This window comes from Chelonoidis abingdonii, chromosome 1, assembly GCF_003597395.2.
Source record: "Chelonoidis abingdonii isolate Lonesome George chromosome 1, CheloAbing_2.0, whole genome shotgun sequence".
Taxonomy (NCBI): Eukaryota; Metazoa; Chordata; order Testudines; family Testudinidae; genus Chelonoidis; species Chelonoidis abingdonii.
Genome location: NC_133769.1, coordinates 92,226,664 through 92,245,278, shown reverse-complemented (window position 1 = coordinate 92,245,278; position 18,615 = coordinate 92,226,664). Strand labels below are relative to the sequence as shown.

The 18,615-nt window shown below is 44.1% G+C and overlaps 1 protein-coding gene across 1 annotated transcript in view; it reads left to right on the top strand.

Moving 5' to 3' along the window:
• Nucleotides 1-10,902: 10,902 nt before the first annotated feature.
• Nucleotides 10,903-18,615, top strand: part of SLC5A8 (solute carrier family 5 member 8) — a 30,754-nt gene continuing 23,041 nt past the window's right edge. Inside the window, exons 1-3 of the mRNA XM_032788588.2 lie at nt 10,903-11,357; nt 14,877-14,942; nt 18,140-18,191. Coding sequence (XP_032644479.1) covers nt 11,019-11,357; nt 14,877-14,942; nt 18,140-18,191 — 457 coding nt within the window. The 5' untranslated portion in view covers nt 10,903-11,018. The remainder of the gene's footprint in view (nt 11,358-14,876; nt 14,943-18,139; nt 18,192-18,615) is intronic.

Here is an 18,615-nt window from a genome sequence, read left to right as displayed (position 1 = left end):
CATCACTTTAGTGAAATATGAGAAAGGTACATGGGGTCTGCACAGTACAATGACCCACTTTTACTTATAGTGTGAGTACACAGTATAATTATGCATGCTGTATCTTTATCCATTTTTGAATTGTCCATGAACAAATTGTGAAATTCTCATATTTATTTGTTATTTTAAATTAATAGAAGAATAATTATTGGGTTGCAGATCTTTCATAAGAAGTTTATTGCAGATATTTAACATTCAAGCTGTGCATCATGTAGTACGATCTCTGTTCCCTGATTGATAATGTATTTAATTAATCAACAACAGTGCACATTTTGATTGTAAAATGTGCATTTTTGTTGGCTGGTTATGCAATTTGAAATATGCTTTCTGAGTCTATTTGAGCAATTGATCTTAAAATCAATTTGCTAGCAAAACTTATTTGACAGAATATCAGTGGAAAGCAAAACAGAAGAGCAGTCAAAGTTAATTAATTAAAAATGTCAATTTAATATTTGATTTCCCCTCCTGCCCCTGCAGTATTTCTCAGTTCTAGTGCTAATTCCCCCTCTGCGGTCTCACACTAGTCACTTTGGCCAAGATCCATAAAGGTATTTAAGCTTCTAGCATGCAATCCATGAAGGTACTTAGCTGCCTCAGTCCTGTATTTAGGCACCACTTCAATCCACAAAACTCCTGACTGGAAGATAGCTAATGTAACACCAATATTTAAAAAGGGCTTTAAAGGTGATCCCGGCAATTACAGATTGGTAAGTCTAACACCAGTACTGGGCAAATTTGTTGAAACAATAGTAAAGAATAAAATTGTTAGACACATAGAAGAACATAAATTGTTGGGCAAAAGTCAACATGGTTTCTGTAAAGGGAAATCATGTATTACTAATCTATTAGAGTTCTCTGAAGGAGTCAACAAACATATGGATAAGGGAGATCCAGTGGACATAGTGTACTTAGATTTTCAGAAAACCTTTGACAAGATCCCTCACCAAAGGCTCTTACATAAATTAAATTGTCATGGGATAAGAGGGAAGATCGTTTTGTGGATTGAGAACTGGTTAAAAGACAGGGAACAAAGGGTAGGAATAAATGGTAAATTTTCAGAATGGAGAGGGGTGACTAATGGTGTTACCCAAGGGTCAGTCCTAGGACCAATCCTATTCAACTTATTCATAAATGATCTGGAGAAAGGAGTAAACAGTGAGGTGGAAGAGTTTGCAGATGATACTAAACTGCTCAAGATAGTTAAGACCAAAGCAGATCTGGGTGACAAACTTCAAAAAGATCTCACAAAACTAAAATGATTGGGCAACAAAATGGCATGAAGTTTAATGTAGATAAATGAAAGTAATGCACATTGGAAAAAATAACCTCAACTATACATACAATCATGACAGGGGCTATTTAGCTACAACTAATCAGGAGAGAGATCTTGGAGCTCATCATGGATAGTTCTCTGAAGACGTCCATGGGCAGTGTCAGTGGCAGTCAAAAACCAAACAGGCAACAACAGTCAAAAAGCAAACAGGGATAGGAATAAGACGGAGAATTTTTATTGCACTGTATAAATCCATGCACACTCACATCTTGAATATTGCATCAGATGTGGTCTCCTCTCTCAAAAAATAATACTGCATTAGAAAAGGTTCAGAGAAGGCAACTAAAATTAGGAATTTAGAACAGTTCCCATGTAGGGAGATTAAAGAGGCTAGGACTTTTCAGCTTGGAAAAGAGGAGACTAAGGGGGATATGATAGAGGTTTAAATATTCCATGAGTGTGTGGAGAAAATGAATAGGAAAAGTTATTACTTGTTCCCATAACATAAGAACTAGGGCCACCAAATGAATTATGGCGCAGCAGGTTAAAACAAATAAAGGAAGTTCTCTTCACCCAATGCACAGTCAACCTCTGGAACCCTTGCCTGAAAGGTGTGAAGGTAGGCACAATAACAGGATTTAAAAGAGAACTAGATAAATTCATGAAGGTTAAGTCCATTAATGGCTTTACGCCCAGGATGGGTAAGGAATGGTGTCCCTAGCCTCTGTTTGTCAGAGGGTGGGAAGATGAGATGGCAGGAGAGAGAGATGACTTGATCATTACCTGTTAAGTTCACTCCCTCTGGGACACTTGGCATTGATCACTGTTGGTAGACAGGATACTGGACTGGATGGACCTTCGATCTGACCCAGTACGGCTGTGTTTATGTTCTTATGTTCCTGCTCTGCAGGTGCTTTAACTCTGTAGGTGCCTAAACTCACTCCACACCAAAGTTTTCTCCTCCATGCATAGGGAGGCCTCTGTCTCCCACCTAAGCCTCAGTGAGACACAAGCCTGGATAGATACATGTTTGGCCACCTAAATTGCATATGGAACCCTGATCTAGTAGGCAGCCTCTGAGCACTTATAACCTTTACCCTAGTGTATAGAGTACTCATCCAGGATGGGAGAGGCCTGGTTTAAATCCGCCGTCTGCCACCTCCTGAGGGGAGAAGGGATTGAACAGGGATCATTAGACCAGTAGTGGGCAGCCTGCAGCCCATCAGGGTAATCTGATTGCAAGCCGTGGGACATTTTGTTGACATTGACCGTCTGCAGGCATGGCCCCCTGCAGCTCCCAGTGGCCCCGGTTTGCCGTTCCCAGCCAATAGGAGCTGTGGGAAGCGGTGGCCAGCCTGTCCCTTTGGACCACCGCTTCCTGCAGCTCCCATTGGCCAGGAACGGCAAACCATGACCATTTGGAGCTGCAGGGGGCAGTGCCTGCAGATTGTCAAGGTCAGCAAAGCGTTTTGCAACTCGCAATCAGATTACCCGGATGGGCCGCAGGTTGCCCACCATTGCATTACACTATGAAGTATTCCTTCTCTCTGCCTCGCCCCACCCCATCCCAGCAGTTTTGTATGAACTCACCTGAGGAGACCAATCCAGCAGACATGCTCACGGCCATCTGCAGGATCGGGATCCTGCATACCACCTAGGCAGTTAAACACCCATCTTCTCCCAGTTCATAGATCACTAGCAGTGATAGCCGTTCGCTCCCTGCAAACCAGACTTAGGCGCTAGTCTCTGAGAGAGGAGTGGAGCTTAGCACTCACACATTGGCATCTTCCATTGGCTAGCTTAAGCAGCACCCTACCTAGCATGCTGCCTTTGTGGATTGCAGTCTAAGACACCTTCTTTCCCCATTCATTGTACAGGAAGTCTAGGCACCTAACTGAGGCTTTGCAGATCAAAGTGTTGGTCTTGTGATTCTAGGTCAGGGATTGGCAACCTTTGGCACGCGGCCCGCCAGGGAAAGCACCCTGGTGAGCCGGGCTAGTTTGTTTACCTGAGACATCCGCGGATTCGGCCGATCATGGCTCCCCCTCGCCGCGATTCACCACTCCAGGCCAATGGGGGCTGCAGGAAGTGGTGCGGGCCGAGGGATGTGCTGGCTGCCACTCCCTGCAGCCCCCATTGGCCTGGAGCGGTGAACTGCGGCCAGTGGGAGCCATGATCAGCAGAACCTATGGACGCGACAGGTAAACAAACCGGCCCAGCCCACCAAAGGTTGCCAATTCCTGCTCTAGGTGCATAAAAGTTTGGCACCATCATACTTCGCATTGCAAAGCCTAAATACCTTGTGGATCTGGGTCTTTGTCTCTCTTTCTTAGGCCTCAATCCAGGAAAGGACTCAAAAGGGCCTAATTTTAAGCATGTGAATAGTCCTATTGCAGTACTTGCTGGATTAGGGCCTGAGTTTCTCTATTCCTATAAACTGTTGTTCCTTAATTTAATCCACACAACATTCCCATTACATTTAGCAGGAGTATTGGAGGTGCAAAAAAATGCAAGGTCAGGTCCATACTTGTTGCAATGCTTAATTAGTTGTTGTGTATGACGGACTTCGAAGACTATTCCATATTATTACTGGACACAGATGGAATGTAGTCTGTGAGAAAGTGACTTTTAAATGTTCCAATATGCTTTTGTTGGAATTGCACATCCAATTACTTGGCAACAAGAAAGTGAAAAATACAAGAAGTCCCTGTAAAGGAAAGTCACAGTTCTAAAAATACAGCTGTCAAGTGGATACTGCTTTCTTAAGAGAGCTGATCCTAATTCCACAGTGAATAGTAATGATTATATATTTCCTTTTAGTACCCACTGCTGGGGCATTTTGAAATGTCCAAAGACCATTAATGGAAGAGCAGAAAAATTATATGCACAGTTATTTCAGCAATTTGCTAAAAATATTTTTCATTTTCTTTTTATTGCTGTTTTTTTAAAACATCCCGATAAAAAGGGTATAACAAGGTATCTACATGCAGCCTTTTCCATTCATTTAAATGGAATTAAGATAAACTCACTCAGTATCAGTTTGTGGGTAGATGGCTACTGTGTTAGTCATTCAAAACAACAATGTATGGTCAAATATAGCTAACAGGATAGATCAAAGCAGAACTGAATGGCAAATAACGTTCAGGGGCACAAAACATGATCATCATTGACCTCTGATCAGTGATCTTCAGCTGGACCGTAATTACATCAGAATCAGGGTTACTGATGATAATGTGCAAGTAAAGCAGTGCAGGAACCAGATTTTTTGTTTTTTGTTTTCATGATTTCAAAATTTCTTCCATTCCAGAATGGAATAAAAACAAAATATTTTGAAATCTCACATGAACCAAAATTCTGAAGAAAAAACAGGTGTCAGGTCCAAAGGTTGTGTTGCGACAAAAATCAAAATATTTGTTCTGATTGTAGCTATTTTACAAATATATTTTTCATTTTATGTTCTATACTATAAAATAAAAAAAAATTGAAGTGAAAAGTTGTTTCAAAATGAAAATTCAAAACATTTCAACCTTTTCAGGAACATTCTGACCTTATCAAATGCTCTTTTACAATTTTCATTTCAAAATGAATTTTCATCAAAGGTGACATTTCCACAAAATGTTTCACTTTAGATGAATTGGCATTTTCTGAAACAGAAAAGAACACAGCTTTACTTTCACATCCCAGTTCAGTGTTTATAGGACAGATAGTTAGAACAAACATTTCTTTATTTGTGAACTGATCTTCAATTTGACAGACACACATACATTTGAGTTATTTTTCAGAACAAAATTATAATTTAAACTTTGTTAGCTCCTGATCTGCCAGATCTAACCATGAATGCTGTTATATAGCTGGCAAGCTGTTCATCTGGTTTCCATTGCTCTCCTAGTCCATTTTAAGGATTTTAGGAGAACAGCCTTTGCCAATACCCAGCTTTCATCTACACCAGGGATCAGCAACCCGGTTTGTTTACCTACCACTTCTATAAGTTCAGGTGATCGCGGTTCCCACTGGCCGCGGTTTGCCACTCCAGGCCACTGGGAGCTGCAGGAAGCAGCGCGGGCCAAAGGATGTGGTTCCTGCACTGCTTTACTTGCACATCATCATCAGTAACCCTGATTCTGATCCTTATCCTGGTCTAGCCAATCAGTCTAGATACTTTTAGTGACCCCATCACCATAATGTCTGAAGATGGAAGAAAGCCCTGTGCTGAGGCAAAATCTGAGGCAGGCATGGAGCTGGTTTGTGACCCCAGGCCTGCCAAGGGCCAGTATGGGATCTGGCCCTGATTCGGGCTAACCAGAAGGTTGCCTTAACTTGGGCCCAGGGAAAGAGATGGGGCACAAGACTGCCTTGTCCAACACCCTCCCAATCTTGACCCAACCTGGAATGCCCCCTATCCCATGGGCTCTTGCAAGAGGAGAAGTCACAGAGCCAAGTCTCCTGCAGCAGGTGTGTTGTGGGGAGGGTGTGAAGGGATATATGGCTGCTTTGCACCCATGTAGGTGATGCAAAGTGGCCATGGGATAACTATGAAATGGGCTCTCTCTCTGCTTGACAACCAGTTATGTTTACACAGTACCAATGAGAAAGAGCAAATGGGCTTGAGCCTCCTCTTACACCAGTGTAACTCTATTGGCTCCCATGGAGTTACTCTTGGTTTGCATTAGTTTGGGTAAGAAGAATCAGTGCCACTGAATTCAATAGCGCTGCCCTGGTTGATTTAATCTGATTCAGGAGATTGGTCTGAGATCCATTTATTGCCAATATTTCAAAAAGGCTGAATTAGCCAAGAAAGAGGATTTACCATTGTCCTTCTGCACCTTTATGATATCTGAAAATCAGCTTCCTCAGAAAAATAAACCACACCTACAACAGTTGAATGCTGCAAGAGATTTCCTCATAGCTCAGCTTGAGTTTCACAACAGTGGTTTGATTTATAATATTTATGTTGATATGACACAGTGCAATAAAGCATAACTAAATTTACAGCCATCATAAAGATGGTACAGCTGATGCTTTGTTTATCTGGGCTATCATTCGTATGTCCTATAATATGTTAACAAGAACAAACGATCACTACGAACACAGAGGTATGACCACAGCACACAGAGATGTATTTGTGAGAGAGATGATTGTTTATACCCATCCTGAATAGAGCTGGGGGGAGGGGTTCACACAGACTGCTCTGAGACCTTCCCTTTTGTAGATTCCACTATGCAGTTTATTTACAGTGTTTCATTCCACTATCTTTTCAACACTAGTGCAGTTACAGTATTTACAATGTCATCCAACTTCACTGCCCCTTCTCCACAGGGCAGGTGGGATAGAAAGGTATCTCCTCCAGAAGAACTCCGTTTGGTCATGTGGGACTAGGCCAGCTACTGCTTCTCCCCCTGTTACTTCCTTCCTGCGCTCTTTTATCCACTCTCCTTGTTAATGGGCTAATTAGCTCATTAGCTTCCCAACCCCAAGCTGATCTGGAAATCAGGAATGCCTCTCCTTAACCAGGCCCTCCCCTGGGGCCTAATTGGTTAATCAGAGACCAGAGCATGGGATCAGTTGCTGATTTCCAGCTCTCTGTGTCACAAGGTGGTTGGGAAATTTCCAAGATAATGGGGTTTCTTTTTCCATCAGAAAATGCCGGTTCATTGAAATCAAAACTTTTAGCAGTAATGTAACAGTTTTGACAAAACTTTCATCAGGAAACTTTCCCAGGTCCAGGATTTCAGAGAGACAGAGAGAGAGAGAGAGACCCCAGCATAGTGTCTTGTCTGGAGGGCTAGGGGCTATAGATTCAGTCAGTTCTCTTGCTCACCCTCCCCACCCCCCACCCCACTTGGCGCTGTTCCCACTTTGTATAAATAATGAAATACTCATTGACTCCAGAGGGAGAGAGACTGACTCCTTACCCTGGTGTTTAGGACATCCAGCGGGGATGTAAGAGACCCAGATTCAAGTCCCTGCTTTAAATCAGGTAGAACAGGGACTTGTAAATGGGGCTCCCGCACCACAGTTAAGTGCCTTAATCCTCAGGCTATTGGCTATTTGGAGGTGGGGCTGCTCTCATGTGCTCTTGTGTTTTTTTCACCAAGAAAATTCAGAAGGTCTGTTTTTCTTCCAGTGCAAACAATTTTCAAAATCTCACGATGGTTTGCAAAGTGGAATTCTTGTCTTTCAGCCAGCCCTAATCCTGAGTTCAGCTGACAGAACTCCATGCACAGTAGAGCCTTGCAACCCAACCACAACTCCAACCCAACTGGACCTGACTACAAATGTTGGGTTCGGGTTGGGCCAGGTCTGAAAACAACCCAACCCCCTTGGTTTGGGTTGTCTCTGATCACCTCCTTCTGTCCGTGGGGTTGGTGTGGCGGTGACTGCATGCCCTACTTCTGCCAGCTGCTGCCACCTTGATGTACTCGGTGTGCTGAGGCCCAAGAATGCCAATGAGTTGCAGAGCCTCCCACTTCCCAGCATACATAGTGCAATCAGGCTGTGGTGGCTGGCAGGAGTGAGGTATGCTGCATGCAGCTACTGCTGCATTGACCACATGGGCAGGAGGCAGCTGGGGATAGCTGACAGACCCAAGGTGGAAGGAGTGGGAAGACCCCTTCAGGCTGAACCCCAAGAATGGGTCAGCAGCACTGACACAGTTTTGGGGGAAGTGTTGGGCTTGGGTCAGGTCAGTTCTGAAAACAGCTCAATATGCTTGGGCAGGGTTCAGGTCTGCTGTGCTCAGCTTGGGTTCAGGTCCAGATCATGCCTTAAAATTAGGCCCAAGCTGACCTCTAATGCGTGCTCTCTGATAGCACTTTGCATACTCTAATCCCATTTAAGAATAAATTTCTGTGAAAAAAGTATCAGAGGGGTAGCCCTGTTAGTCTGGATCTGTAAAAGCAGCAGAGAATCCTGTGGCACCTTATAGACTAACAGATGTTTTGGAGCACAAAAGCTCACGCTCCAAAACGTCTTGTTAGTCTATAAGGTGCCACAGGATTCTCTGCTGCTTTGTGAAAAAGTGTTTGTTTTGAAAGGTTTCATCATTAATTGAGTTTTAAAAAAATATAAATACTGTTTTTATGGATGGACAGTGATATCCTTACACACATGCTTTGCGAGCACTTTCAAAAAAATAACCAACACTCAGCAGCCACTGAAAGCTTGGTTGGATTAAAAAAATCTTGTAGAAATGCAGTATTATGGATTCAGAATTTTATTTTTTTAGTAAACAGAGAGCCGGTGAAGATTTTATAACATGATATTGTGCTAGATGTTTGAACAGAGTGATGCTCAGCTAGTTTAGATATAGGAAATAGTGTAGGTAGGAGTCGGCAACCTTCAGAAGTGCTGTGCCGAGTCTTCCGTTATTCACTCTAATTTAAGGTTTCGTGTGCCAGTAATACATTTTAACATTTTTAGAAGTCTCTCTCTCTAAGTCTATATATATAACTAAACTATTGTTGTATGTAAAGTAAATAAGGCTTTAAAAATGTTTTAGAAACTTCATTTAAATTAAATTAAAATGAAGAGCCCCCCGGATTGGTGGCCAGGACCTGGGCAGTGAGAGTGCCACTGAAAATCAGCTCGTGTGCTGCCTTCGGCACCCGTGCCATACGTTGCCTACCTCTGGTGTAGGGAATTGTAGTCAAACAGCCATTTCAGTGTCCTGCAAAAGACAATTGGGACCAGAGATGTCAGTTCAAGTTTTCAACAGTACCTAACTGACTAAGAGGCCTTGTGTAAGCTCGGAAGTTTGTCTCTCTCACCATCAGAAGTTGTTCCTGTAAAAGACATTACCTCATCCACCTTGTCTCTTTAGAATTCTACAGTCTAATAGAAAGTCAGCTCTAGGCTCTTAAGTCACATAGGTATCGTTGAAAATGTTACCTGTTGATAATATCTTTTAGGAGTGAAGTAGAAAGCTCCATCTATTACTAGTAAATCCTTTCCATGGTGAGATACTCATTATTTGAAGACTGCATGTTCAAACACTTCAAAGGAAAGTCTCACGGACTGACACAATTTTGAATAGTTCAAAGAGGCCCTAATGCGCCAAATCTAAGGAAATCCATTCTGGTGCCATGTAAACCATTAGAACACTCAATCAACCACTTTAGGGCTTCATACAGCTAGAAAGTAATGTCCTCATATAACCCAGTCATATTAAAGATTTAATTTTCAGGGTTGCAGTTATTAAAAATGTCTTATCTTTTCTTTTGGGAAACCGGATGCCAATATCTTTATCTGAATATGGAATGCTAGAAAACATCCTGGGAATGGAAAGGGCACTATTTATTTCTCCCGGGGACCAAATGCTGTTGATGAAGGTGCTTGTTGGTGAGCAGTCTCATTCTAAGGAGATATCTTGACTAGTGGTACTGTTGATCCTGAGGTTACCTGAGTATGGGGGAAAGAGAAGATGTATTGAATGGGTTTCTGACTATAAAGGGTTTGCTACTTGCCTTGCTGTAGGGAAACAACACTTGTGCAGTAGTATTGAAAAATACAGGATTGTAGATAATGGCTACATGTTAGAGCAGTGGTTTTCAACTTTGTTTTTCATTTTTGGACTCCTAAAAAAACTTGGAATGAAAGTGCAAACCCCTTTGGAAATCTTAAACATAGTTTGTGGACCTCCAGGGGTCCAGGGACCACAGGTTGAAAACCACTGATCTCTAGAACAGCCTACCATACAAGCAGCCATACAGAACTCCTCCAGGCCTTTTGGGGGCTGTGGGGCACACAATAGCAGGAACTCCTGGAAAGTGCTGGGAAGAAGCAGGTGAGTGTTTTGAAGGCGGGCTGATTTCCTCCAATCCGGAAACCTCTTAATCATAGGGATAAGAGGGACAAGTATGTTGAAATGAATGACGCTGTGCCGCCAGCGAGATAGGGTTGAGGTCATACTAGCACCTTTTAAAGCCCCCTCCCTCTTGATAAAAGCCAGATGCAATATTCTTCGCGCAAGAGCTGAGAGAGACATTTAACAGCTAATCATCCTCCGGGGTTACTCTCCCATAGTGTTGCCCACGCGATACTGCGCTGGGAGGAGGCAGAGGGTAGGTGGATCTTCGGCATGCACCTCCTGCTCCTCCGCTGAGCTGGTTTCTGTCAACCACTCACCTGGGACTTTTATTTGGTCACGGCTCTTGGTGTTCCCAGCTCTGCTGCCGCGCAGCTGAGCCCACGTGCGCCAAGGGACCAGCACCGGTAAGGGGAGCAGAGAACGGTCCCTTGAGCCCCCAGCGAGTCTGGGGCACTCAAAAGCGCACGGAAGCGCAGAGAACGGAGCTCGCAGTGCCGGGCACAGGGCGCGCTGAGAGCGGGGCGCGCAGCGCCGGGCACAGGGCGCGCTGAGAGCGGGGCGCGCAGCACCGGGCACAGGGCGCACGGAGAACGGGGCGGCCAGAGCCGGGCACAGGGCGCACTGAGAGCGGGGCGCGCAGAGCCGGGCACAGGGCGCACGGAGAACGGGGCGGCCAGAGCCGGGCACAGGGCGCACGGAGAACGGGGCGGCCAGAGCCGGGCACAGGGCGCACTGAGAGCGGGGCCCGCAGAGCCGGGGGCAGGGCGCACTGAGAGCGGGACGCGCAAATCGAGAATCGCTGGCTCCCGGCCATAGCCCAGAGTAGCGACCCCCGGAGCGGCCCTCGCCTCCAGAGTTAAACACACCCACTCCGCTGCGAGCGCCCGTGCGGCTCGGGCCATGAGCATCGGGCACTTCACCGTGTGGGACTATGTGGTGTTCGGGGCCATGCTGCTGGTCTCCGCGGTCATCGGCGTGTACTACGCCTTCGCTGGCGGCGGCCAGCAGACCTCCAAGGACTTCCTGATGGGTGGCCGCAGCATGAGCGCCCTGCCCGTGGCGCTGTCCCTCACCGCCAGCTTCATGTCGGCGGTTACCGTGCTGGGCACCCCGGCGGAGATCTACCGCTTCGGGTCCATATTCTGCATCTTCGCCATCACCTACTTCCTGGTGGTGCTCATCAGCGCCGAGGTCTTCCTGCCCGTCTTCTACAGGCTGGGGATCACCAGCACCTACGAGGTAAGCGGTGCTGCCGCCTTCTCCCGCTTAGGGAGCACTAGCCCATTCGACATCCTCTCTGTGTCCTCCATATCGATCTCCTGTGTCGCTGTGTCTCTGAGCAGTGTCCCCTACGTAGCCTTGCCTCTCTACTAGCCTCCTCTTCCAATTGATATTTCCCCCTTGCAGAGGCCATGGCAGGGTCTCTTCCCCATCCGCAAGAACTCCTCTCTCAGTAGACTCATTCCATATGGGTTTGCTCCTGGAGATTGTTAGCCCACCAGATTTTCAATCCAAACTGGGGATTTATTTTTGCACAGATTGGTTGATTTGGAATAAATAATAAAACACAAAGAAAAGCCCTCTAAAATAGAAGCCAAAACTCCCAATCCTGGGTGCCTGCTTCAACTTAAGTTCCTAAATCCATGTTGAGGCACAAAGGCCCAATCCATTTAGACACCCATATGAACAGTCAAGCATATGAACAGTCTTACTGATTTCACTGGGACTTCCTCTTGCAAATAGATCTCGGGATCATGGCCCTAAATAGCAGCGACTGGATTTTCCATAGTACTTATACAATGAGATCTGCAGGTGCTCAGCATATGTGAAAGTCAGGCCACTTCTGTACCTAGGTGCCAAAATATGGCTTTAGAAAATTAGGGCTTGATTTTCCACTGCACCCCAGCCCAGTGAGGTAAAACTGTACAGAGGCAATTTTAATTTAGACCTGTGGCATAAAGTCCCTGAGGGATCTAGCATCCATGGGGAACTGGGAGTCTTGTTGACATCACCCCTTCACTTTTCCTGCGTCTTGCCTATTCTTCCACCAAGCCATGAAGTTTCTGCACAGGAGGCGGAAGAACATCCTCCATTAGATTCTCCTCAACATAGGGGGAGTTCTCCTGTACAAATCTCTAGCTGCTTCAAGTTGACTTTTCACCACATACGTTGTGGGCCCTTACTGCTGACTAGACACTAACTCCTGAAAAGGACCAGTAAAAAATGCAATATTATTATAGTGCAGCTATTAAGGTCTTTCCCCGCACTGATAGTACGAGCAGACTGCCATAGTGCAAACACTTCTTTTTGTTCACCGAAGAGTGAAACCCTGCCTCTGTATGCATCCATTCAAAATTCAAGTGATGTTTAAACAATTGCAAAGACTCAAAGATGAATGCCAGCACTTTGAAATAATGAGATATGTGTATCTGCCTTGATTGATCAGATTGGTGGGTAAAGGAGATCTCCTTTTCCCAACTGTACATGGATGTTTCTGTTAAGACAAGGGAATGAAATTTCAAGGTAAAAAGTCAAATGAAGCCAAGATTGACAGTTAGTTGAGGTTCTTGAGTCTTAGCCGACACTGTAGGCAGAAGGTTGTGGTTCAAGCTTAGGGCCCTACTGTTGTCAGATGTCACCGGTGTGGTGCTCTGCTGTGCAAAATGTTGATAACAATTGGCTGTGTGTGTGGGTTCCCTCTGTGTGTGCTGCCCTGGCTCTGCAGATAGCTGACACAGCAGACCCTGACAGAACCCCCAATGATCACAGACTTCAATAAGGTATGAAGGCACCCGGCCAGGTTTATTGCCAATGAAACACAATAATAGTTTCCCGCAGACTCTACAGGACATACTATGAATATGTGCCACCTGACAATGGACCGGCTCAGTCAGTGGCGGGACTCTCCACTGCCCCTTAGGCTGGACCAAGACAAGTCCTCGGGGGTGAATTCTTATACACAAGTTGAGGCAAGTTACACATCACTCCTGATGTGTTGAGGTGCAATCCCTCCATATAGTAAGGTGCCACCTATCACCTTGTACATGTTGGTTCAAACAAAACAACTCTATCAGTCATGTTATCCTTTAGGACCATGTCTTCCTTGTTATCTGTGTGGAATGTGCTAGTCCTGGACTGTTCTGGTACCATCCTGGCACATATTTATATTACTAGTGCTTAGTGCTCAGGTATGTGTATAATTGCAGCATCAGCCTTCTTCTTGCCAGCTTCTGTGAGCAGGACCTGCCTCTGGCTCACAGCTTAACTTTGCTTTATGTTGGCAAAGTCTTGACCATTACTTTAGTCCAGGCCTTAGGTCTCATCGTATGCTGGGCCTCTGATACAAGGGTTTATGTTTCCGGGCCTTATCTTACCACACCTACCAAATGCATGGCCATGAAAAACACATCATCGAACATGCAATCTGGTCTCCCCCTGAGAAATCTGGTCTTTTGTGTGCTTTTATCCTATACTATACCAATTTCATGGAGGAGACCAGAATTTCTCAGACTGGGGGGTCCTGACCCAAAGGGGAGTCTCAGAGGGGTCACAAGGTTATTTTAGGGGGGGATCGTGGTATTGCCACCCTTACTTCTGTGCTGCCTTCAGACTGGGTGGCCGGAAATCGGCGGCTGTTGGCCGAGCATCCAGCTCTGAAGGCAGCACCCCACCAGCATCTGGCAAAAGTAAAAGTGGCAATGCCATAGCATGCCACCTTACTTCTGCACTGCTGCCTTCAGAGCTGGGTGGCCTGAGAATGGCAGCTGCTGACTGAAGGCCCAGCTCTTCAGGCAGCAGCGCTGAAGTAAGGGTGGCAATACCATACTATGCTCCTGGCCAAGAGCCACTGCTCTCTGGCCACTCCGTTCTGAAGGCAGCACCACTTCCAGCAGCAGCACAGAAGTAAGGGTAGCAGTACCATAACGCCCCCTACAATAACCTTGCGACCCCACCACCACTCCTTTTTGGGGTAGGACCCCCTACAACTACATCACCATGAAATTTCAGATTTAAATAACTGAAATCATGAAATTTACTATTTTTAAAAGCCTATGACCTTGAAATGGACCAAAATGGACCATGAATGTGGTAGGGCCCTATTCATGCTGTATAAGATCTGGGTATTATTATTATTAATTTATTATTATATACCATCCCAGATTGGGTTTATGTATAATGCTAACAGAAAGAGAATGCCTCGGGCAAGTGCTGCTGATGGTGTTACAGTAGCAAGTGATCCAGATTTAGATGACCCAGTTAAACTGAAAGCCTTCTGCCCATCTCAGGCAACTGTTCCGGTGCAAATGAAAATCTCAGCAGTTTTCAAAGAGGGTAGAGATAACTCTTTCTTCCTCCTCACAATAAAAAAAGTTATATTCACTCAAAACTAGTTAGGATTGTAGCTAAAGGCATAACAACTGCTGGATTTTGTCCAGTCACAATGTACAACTATTATCTGTAAAGTGCTTTAAGACACCTGTGCTAGAAAGCGCTACATATGTATGTATATATGACCAAACTCTCTTCTATGTACTTCATCTTGTACTGACTACGTAAATATTTAGCTTCTCTCAGGTTTAGCTAAATGACAGTGATGTCTGCAGAAAACAAGATCAAGTAGACCATGACCATCCATGTGAATATAAAAACTGTTACTTCTGCTGAACAGTAGTATCTTTTCTTACAGGAGATTTCTTAATACCATTTCTATAAATGTAAATTTTTGACATTAAAGTTGTTTATTCACCTCTTTTGCAGTATTTGGAGCTTCGATTTAATAAATATCTGCGTCTTTGTGGGACAATTCTCTTCATTATACAAACGGCAAGTAAACCTCAAACAGGTTCTTTGATCTTTAATAGCCTTTATCATTACTTTAGTGTGGTGTAACTGGTAGTCATGTGTAAGCGGTTGCTAAGTTTATTGCGAAATATCAGAAATGGACATGAAAGAAGAGACAAGGAAGTTCTTCATACTACTATACACTGTTCAGTACTGCTCTTTGTTCCCTACCCAGAGGATCCTTGAGTAATCTGATTATCTAGGGAACCTTGCACTAAACACACATTGCAATGCTAGCTGGCTGCTTGCTACTTGGCACTGGTACTTGTCCCTCCCTGTAAAGCAATACAACCCCCTCAGAAATATAGAAAGCACTAGGAGAATGGTGGAACACCAATATATTTGAATACTGATGTCATCTCACCCTAAAATAATATTCACTAAGAAATTGAAGGCTAAAAGTAGGACAAGCTACTCATAAACCACAGAGAAAAATAATTCAATACATATTAGAAACATGTCCAAGAAAATATGTATTTCTCTGTGCTAAAGCTTATACTTATATCTGAAACTGTCTGGATCATTAGAAGGAAGATTTTTTAAAAATAGTATTTTACCATTTTGCTGGTATAATTTTTATTGGTCCTATAACCATCAGTGTGTCATTTTTTCTTAATATAGGAACACAACCTAAATAAAAATAAGTTGAAAGATTAGATCTTGATCCTTCTTTTAAGTTAAACAATATCTGATAATGATTGTGGCAAGAACACATTTTGTCTGGGATGCCAGAAAGCAGATGGGAAAACGTTCACTGCACGTTAGAAAGCTATTTTTCTATGCTGATTCACTCAAAAAGTTTGCTGTACCATGCCAAGCTGACAGTCGGCCAGGTACTCTATAGTTTGTGAAGGCCACAAGTTAGGTGTAGCTTGGTTAGAAAACAGGTGTAAGTGACAAAACAGTGTAGCTTGCACTGATAGAGCATTCACTGTGGAGCTAGATCCTGAGCTGTTAGGGGGGATATACTCAGCACACCTCAGGAAAAGCGTGGAGGGGAAGGGTGGCTTTAAGTCACCTTTGCATTTCCCCAATCTTGGAGTGAATCTGGCCCTTAACATAATTTAGAGCAGCCTATATGTTAAACCTGGATGCCCACAGTTTCAAGGAGCCATTCTGGTACCTAAAGATTGCTGGAGTGTAGGGATACCCTGACCGGGCCCCCTTTCACCAGGGGAGGGAGGCGTTGGTGGAGGTGACAGTGGAAAGGGGATGGCATAGGAGTTGCTATGGCAGCCCTATGGTCACCAGAGGATTCCCTAACATCAGGGGAATCCTCTGCAGCCCTGTCTTAGCTGAGTTTATGACCTCTTTGTGCTACAGGAACAGTGTGAAGCAGCCATATCTGGGCCAAAAATCTGGCCCAAAATACACAAAACGGTTGTAAATGGCACCAGTTTGGAATTCTGTGGGGAAAGAGAAAATTCAGTGGATGGTTTAACAAGGTGCTGTTCCCACCAAAGTCAATAGGAATATTATCGGTGTAAACCATTGGAGGCTGGATATACGATGGTACAAGTTAAAGGAGCCGGGGAGTGGCTTTATTTTCCTCTTTTGTTAGTTGCTTGTTGTGTTACAGGCCAAGAGGACAGTAGGAGGGAGTGTATGTTATACATGTAAGTTTGTACACTTGCTGAATTCCAAGTAACTGCAGGTTGTGATACTTTCCCACTTACACATGAGCCAGAGTCTGACGTCATACCAGTGTAAATAGGAGGAACTCAGCTGAAGTCAGTAGCATTAAATCCCATAAAACAGGTGTAAGTGAATGCAGAATCAACTCCTCAATGTGTAACTTACCCCACTGCTGGTGTTGTTGTTGAATTTGGTTCAGAGACTTCCATAGAAGTTGCACCTGTTTACTCCAAGCTACATCTCTGTGTTTGGCCTTGTGGAGTTACACCAAGCTGACAGCTGGAGGGTTGTTGTTTTTTTTAAATCTCCTTCCTCTGAAGCAGCAGGGGTGACTATGGCTGCAGATGAGACATTGGATGGGGATGGCTAGGGCTCTGAGGTGGCACCAAGTGTTTTCCCTCTCAGGTGACTGGCTGGCTGATTTCTTGCTCACATGCTAAGAGTATAATTGATTGCCATATGTGGCGGTGAGAAGGGATTTTTCCCCAGGTCAGATGGGCAGTGACCTTTTGTTTTTTGCCTTCCTCTGCAGCATATGGGTACAGGTCACCTGCCTGGATTATCTGGGTAGATCTCACTTACTTAATCATTTCTCTGCCATTATGAGAGAGACCCACTGGTGCACCTGGGTCCCTCCTATTCTCTGCTTGTGGCACATCACAATTTAGTCTCTTGTGGGCTGTAATACCTTGGTCTAATCTCAGTGGTTGGGTTTAGTGTGCAGGTTCTGAGTGGTGTTGGTGGCCTGTGATATACAGGAGGTCAGACTAGTTGATCTAGTGGTCCTTGTGGTCTTAAACTCCATGACTCTAAGTCCAAGGCTGAATTTGACCCAACAGTTAAAAGGCAAACAGGATTTTAAAATAAATAAATCAAACTACTATAAGTGTATCAATACTGGGTGTCCCATGATGATAATACTCATAAGGGAAAAGATTTGTTTGTCTATATCTCTTTCCAGTGAGGGATGGAAAATCAGACCCACTCACAACCCTATATGTGCATGTCACCCTCCAATGTCGGCAGCCTACAGTGGCTATAAACCCTAATTACTACACCAGAATGACTATTTAATGGCATAGCTCTAGTCCCGGTTAATCTGAGTTATGTTTGCATATTGAGTGCCATTAACATTGCAAGAGATTTCTTGGCAAAGTATTTGCCAGCCTCAGCATTTTTTCCTCTTTCCACGGATTTCTGCAGTATGGTATTTGTATGTGATTACTGCATTTTTTTAAACAATATGATACTTTGTAGAAAAGCCAGGAAAAGTTGAAGGGAGCCTGGGCATTTAAGAGCCATTGTACAGTAGTGTTCATTTTAGGTACAGTGTACCGTGAAGAATGCGATACTAGGTAGCCTCTGACTTTTTCCTTTTAAATGATAGGAATTATTACTTAATACTGCACAGTACTGGTGATATAGACTCTATGTATACCTATAGCTACATTTCCCTGTGTGTACTGTAAGTGAATTACGGTAGTTTAAGTAAGATAAAACAAGTTACTTTTCATTTGATTTAGTATTTCTTTTACCCTCCTTAGATTTTATACACTGGAATTGTTATTTATGCTCCAGCTCTGGCACTGAACCAAGGTAAAAGGAAAAATTTACATTTTACAAGGTAGTTTGTTTTATTTTGTTATTATTTTTTTCAATACATAAAACGATTAGGTTTTTATGACAGACATCAGCATAACTAAATATGGGCCCAATTAAGAAGAAGAGAAGAATAATGGAGATATACACATCTCCTAAAACTGGAAAGGACCTTGGAAAGCCATTGAATCCAGCCCCCTGCCTTCCTAGCACAACTAAGTACTGATTTTTGCTTAAGATCCCTACATGGCCCCTTCAAGAGTTGAACTCACAACCTTGGGTTTAGCAGGCTAATGCGCAAACCACTGATCTATCCCTCACATCAAGCACCTTGTGACTATTTGCTTAAATGAAGACTTCAATATTGGTCCAGTAGTTGTGACAGATTTTATAAGAGATTGAAGACTTATGGACAAATTCA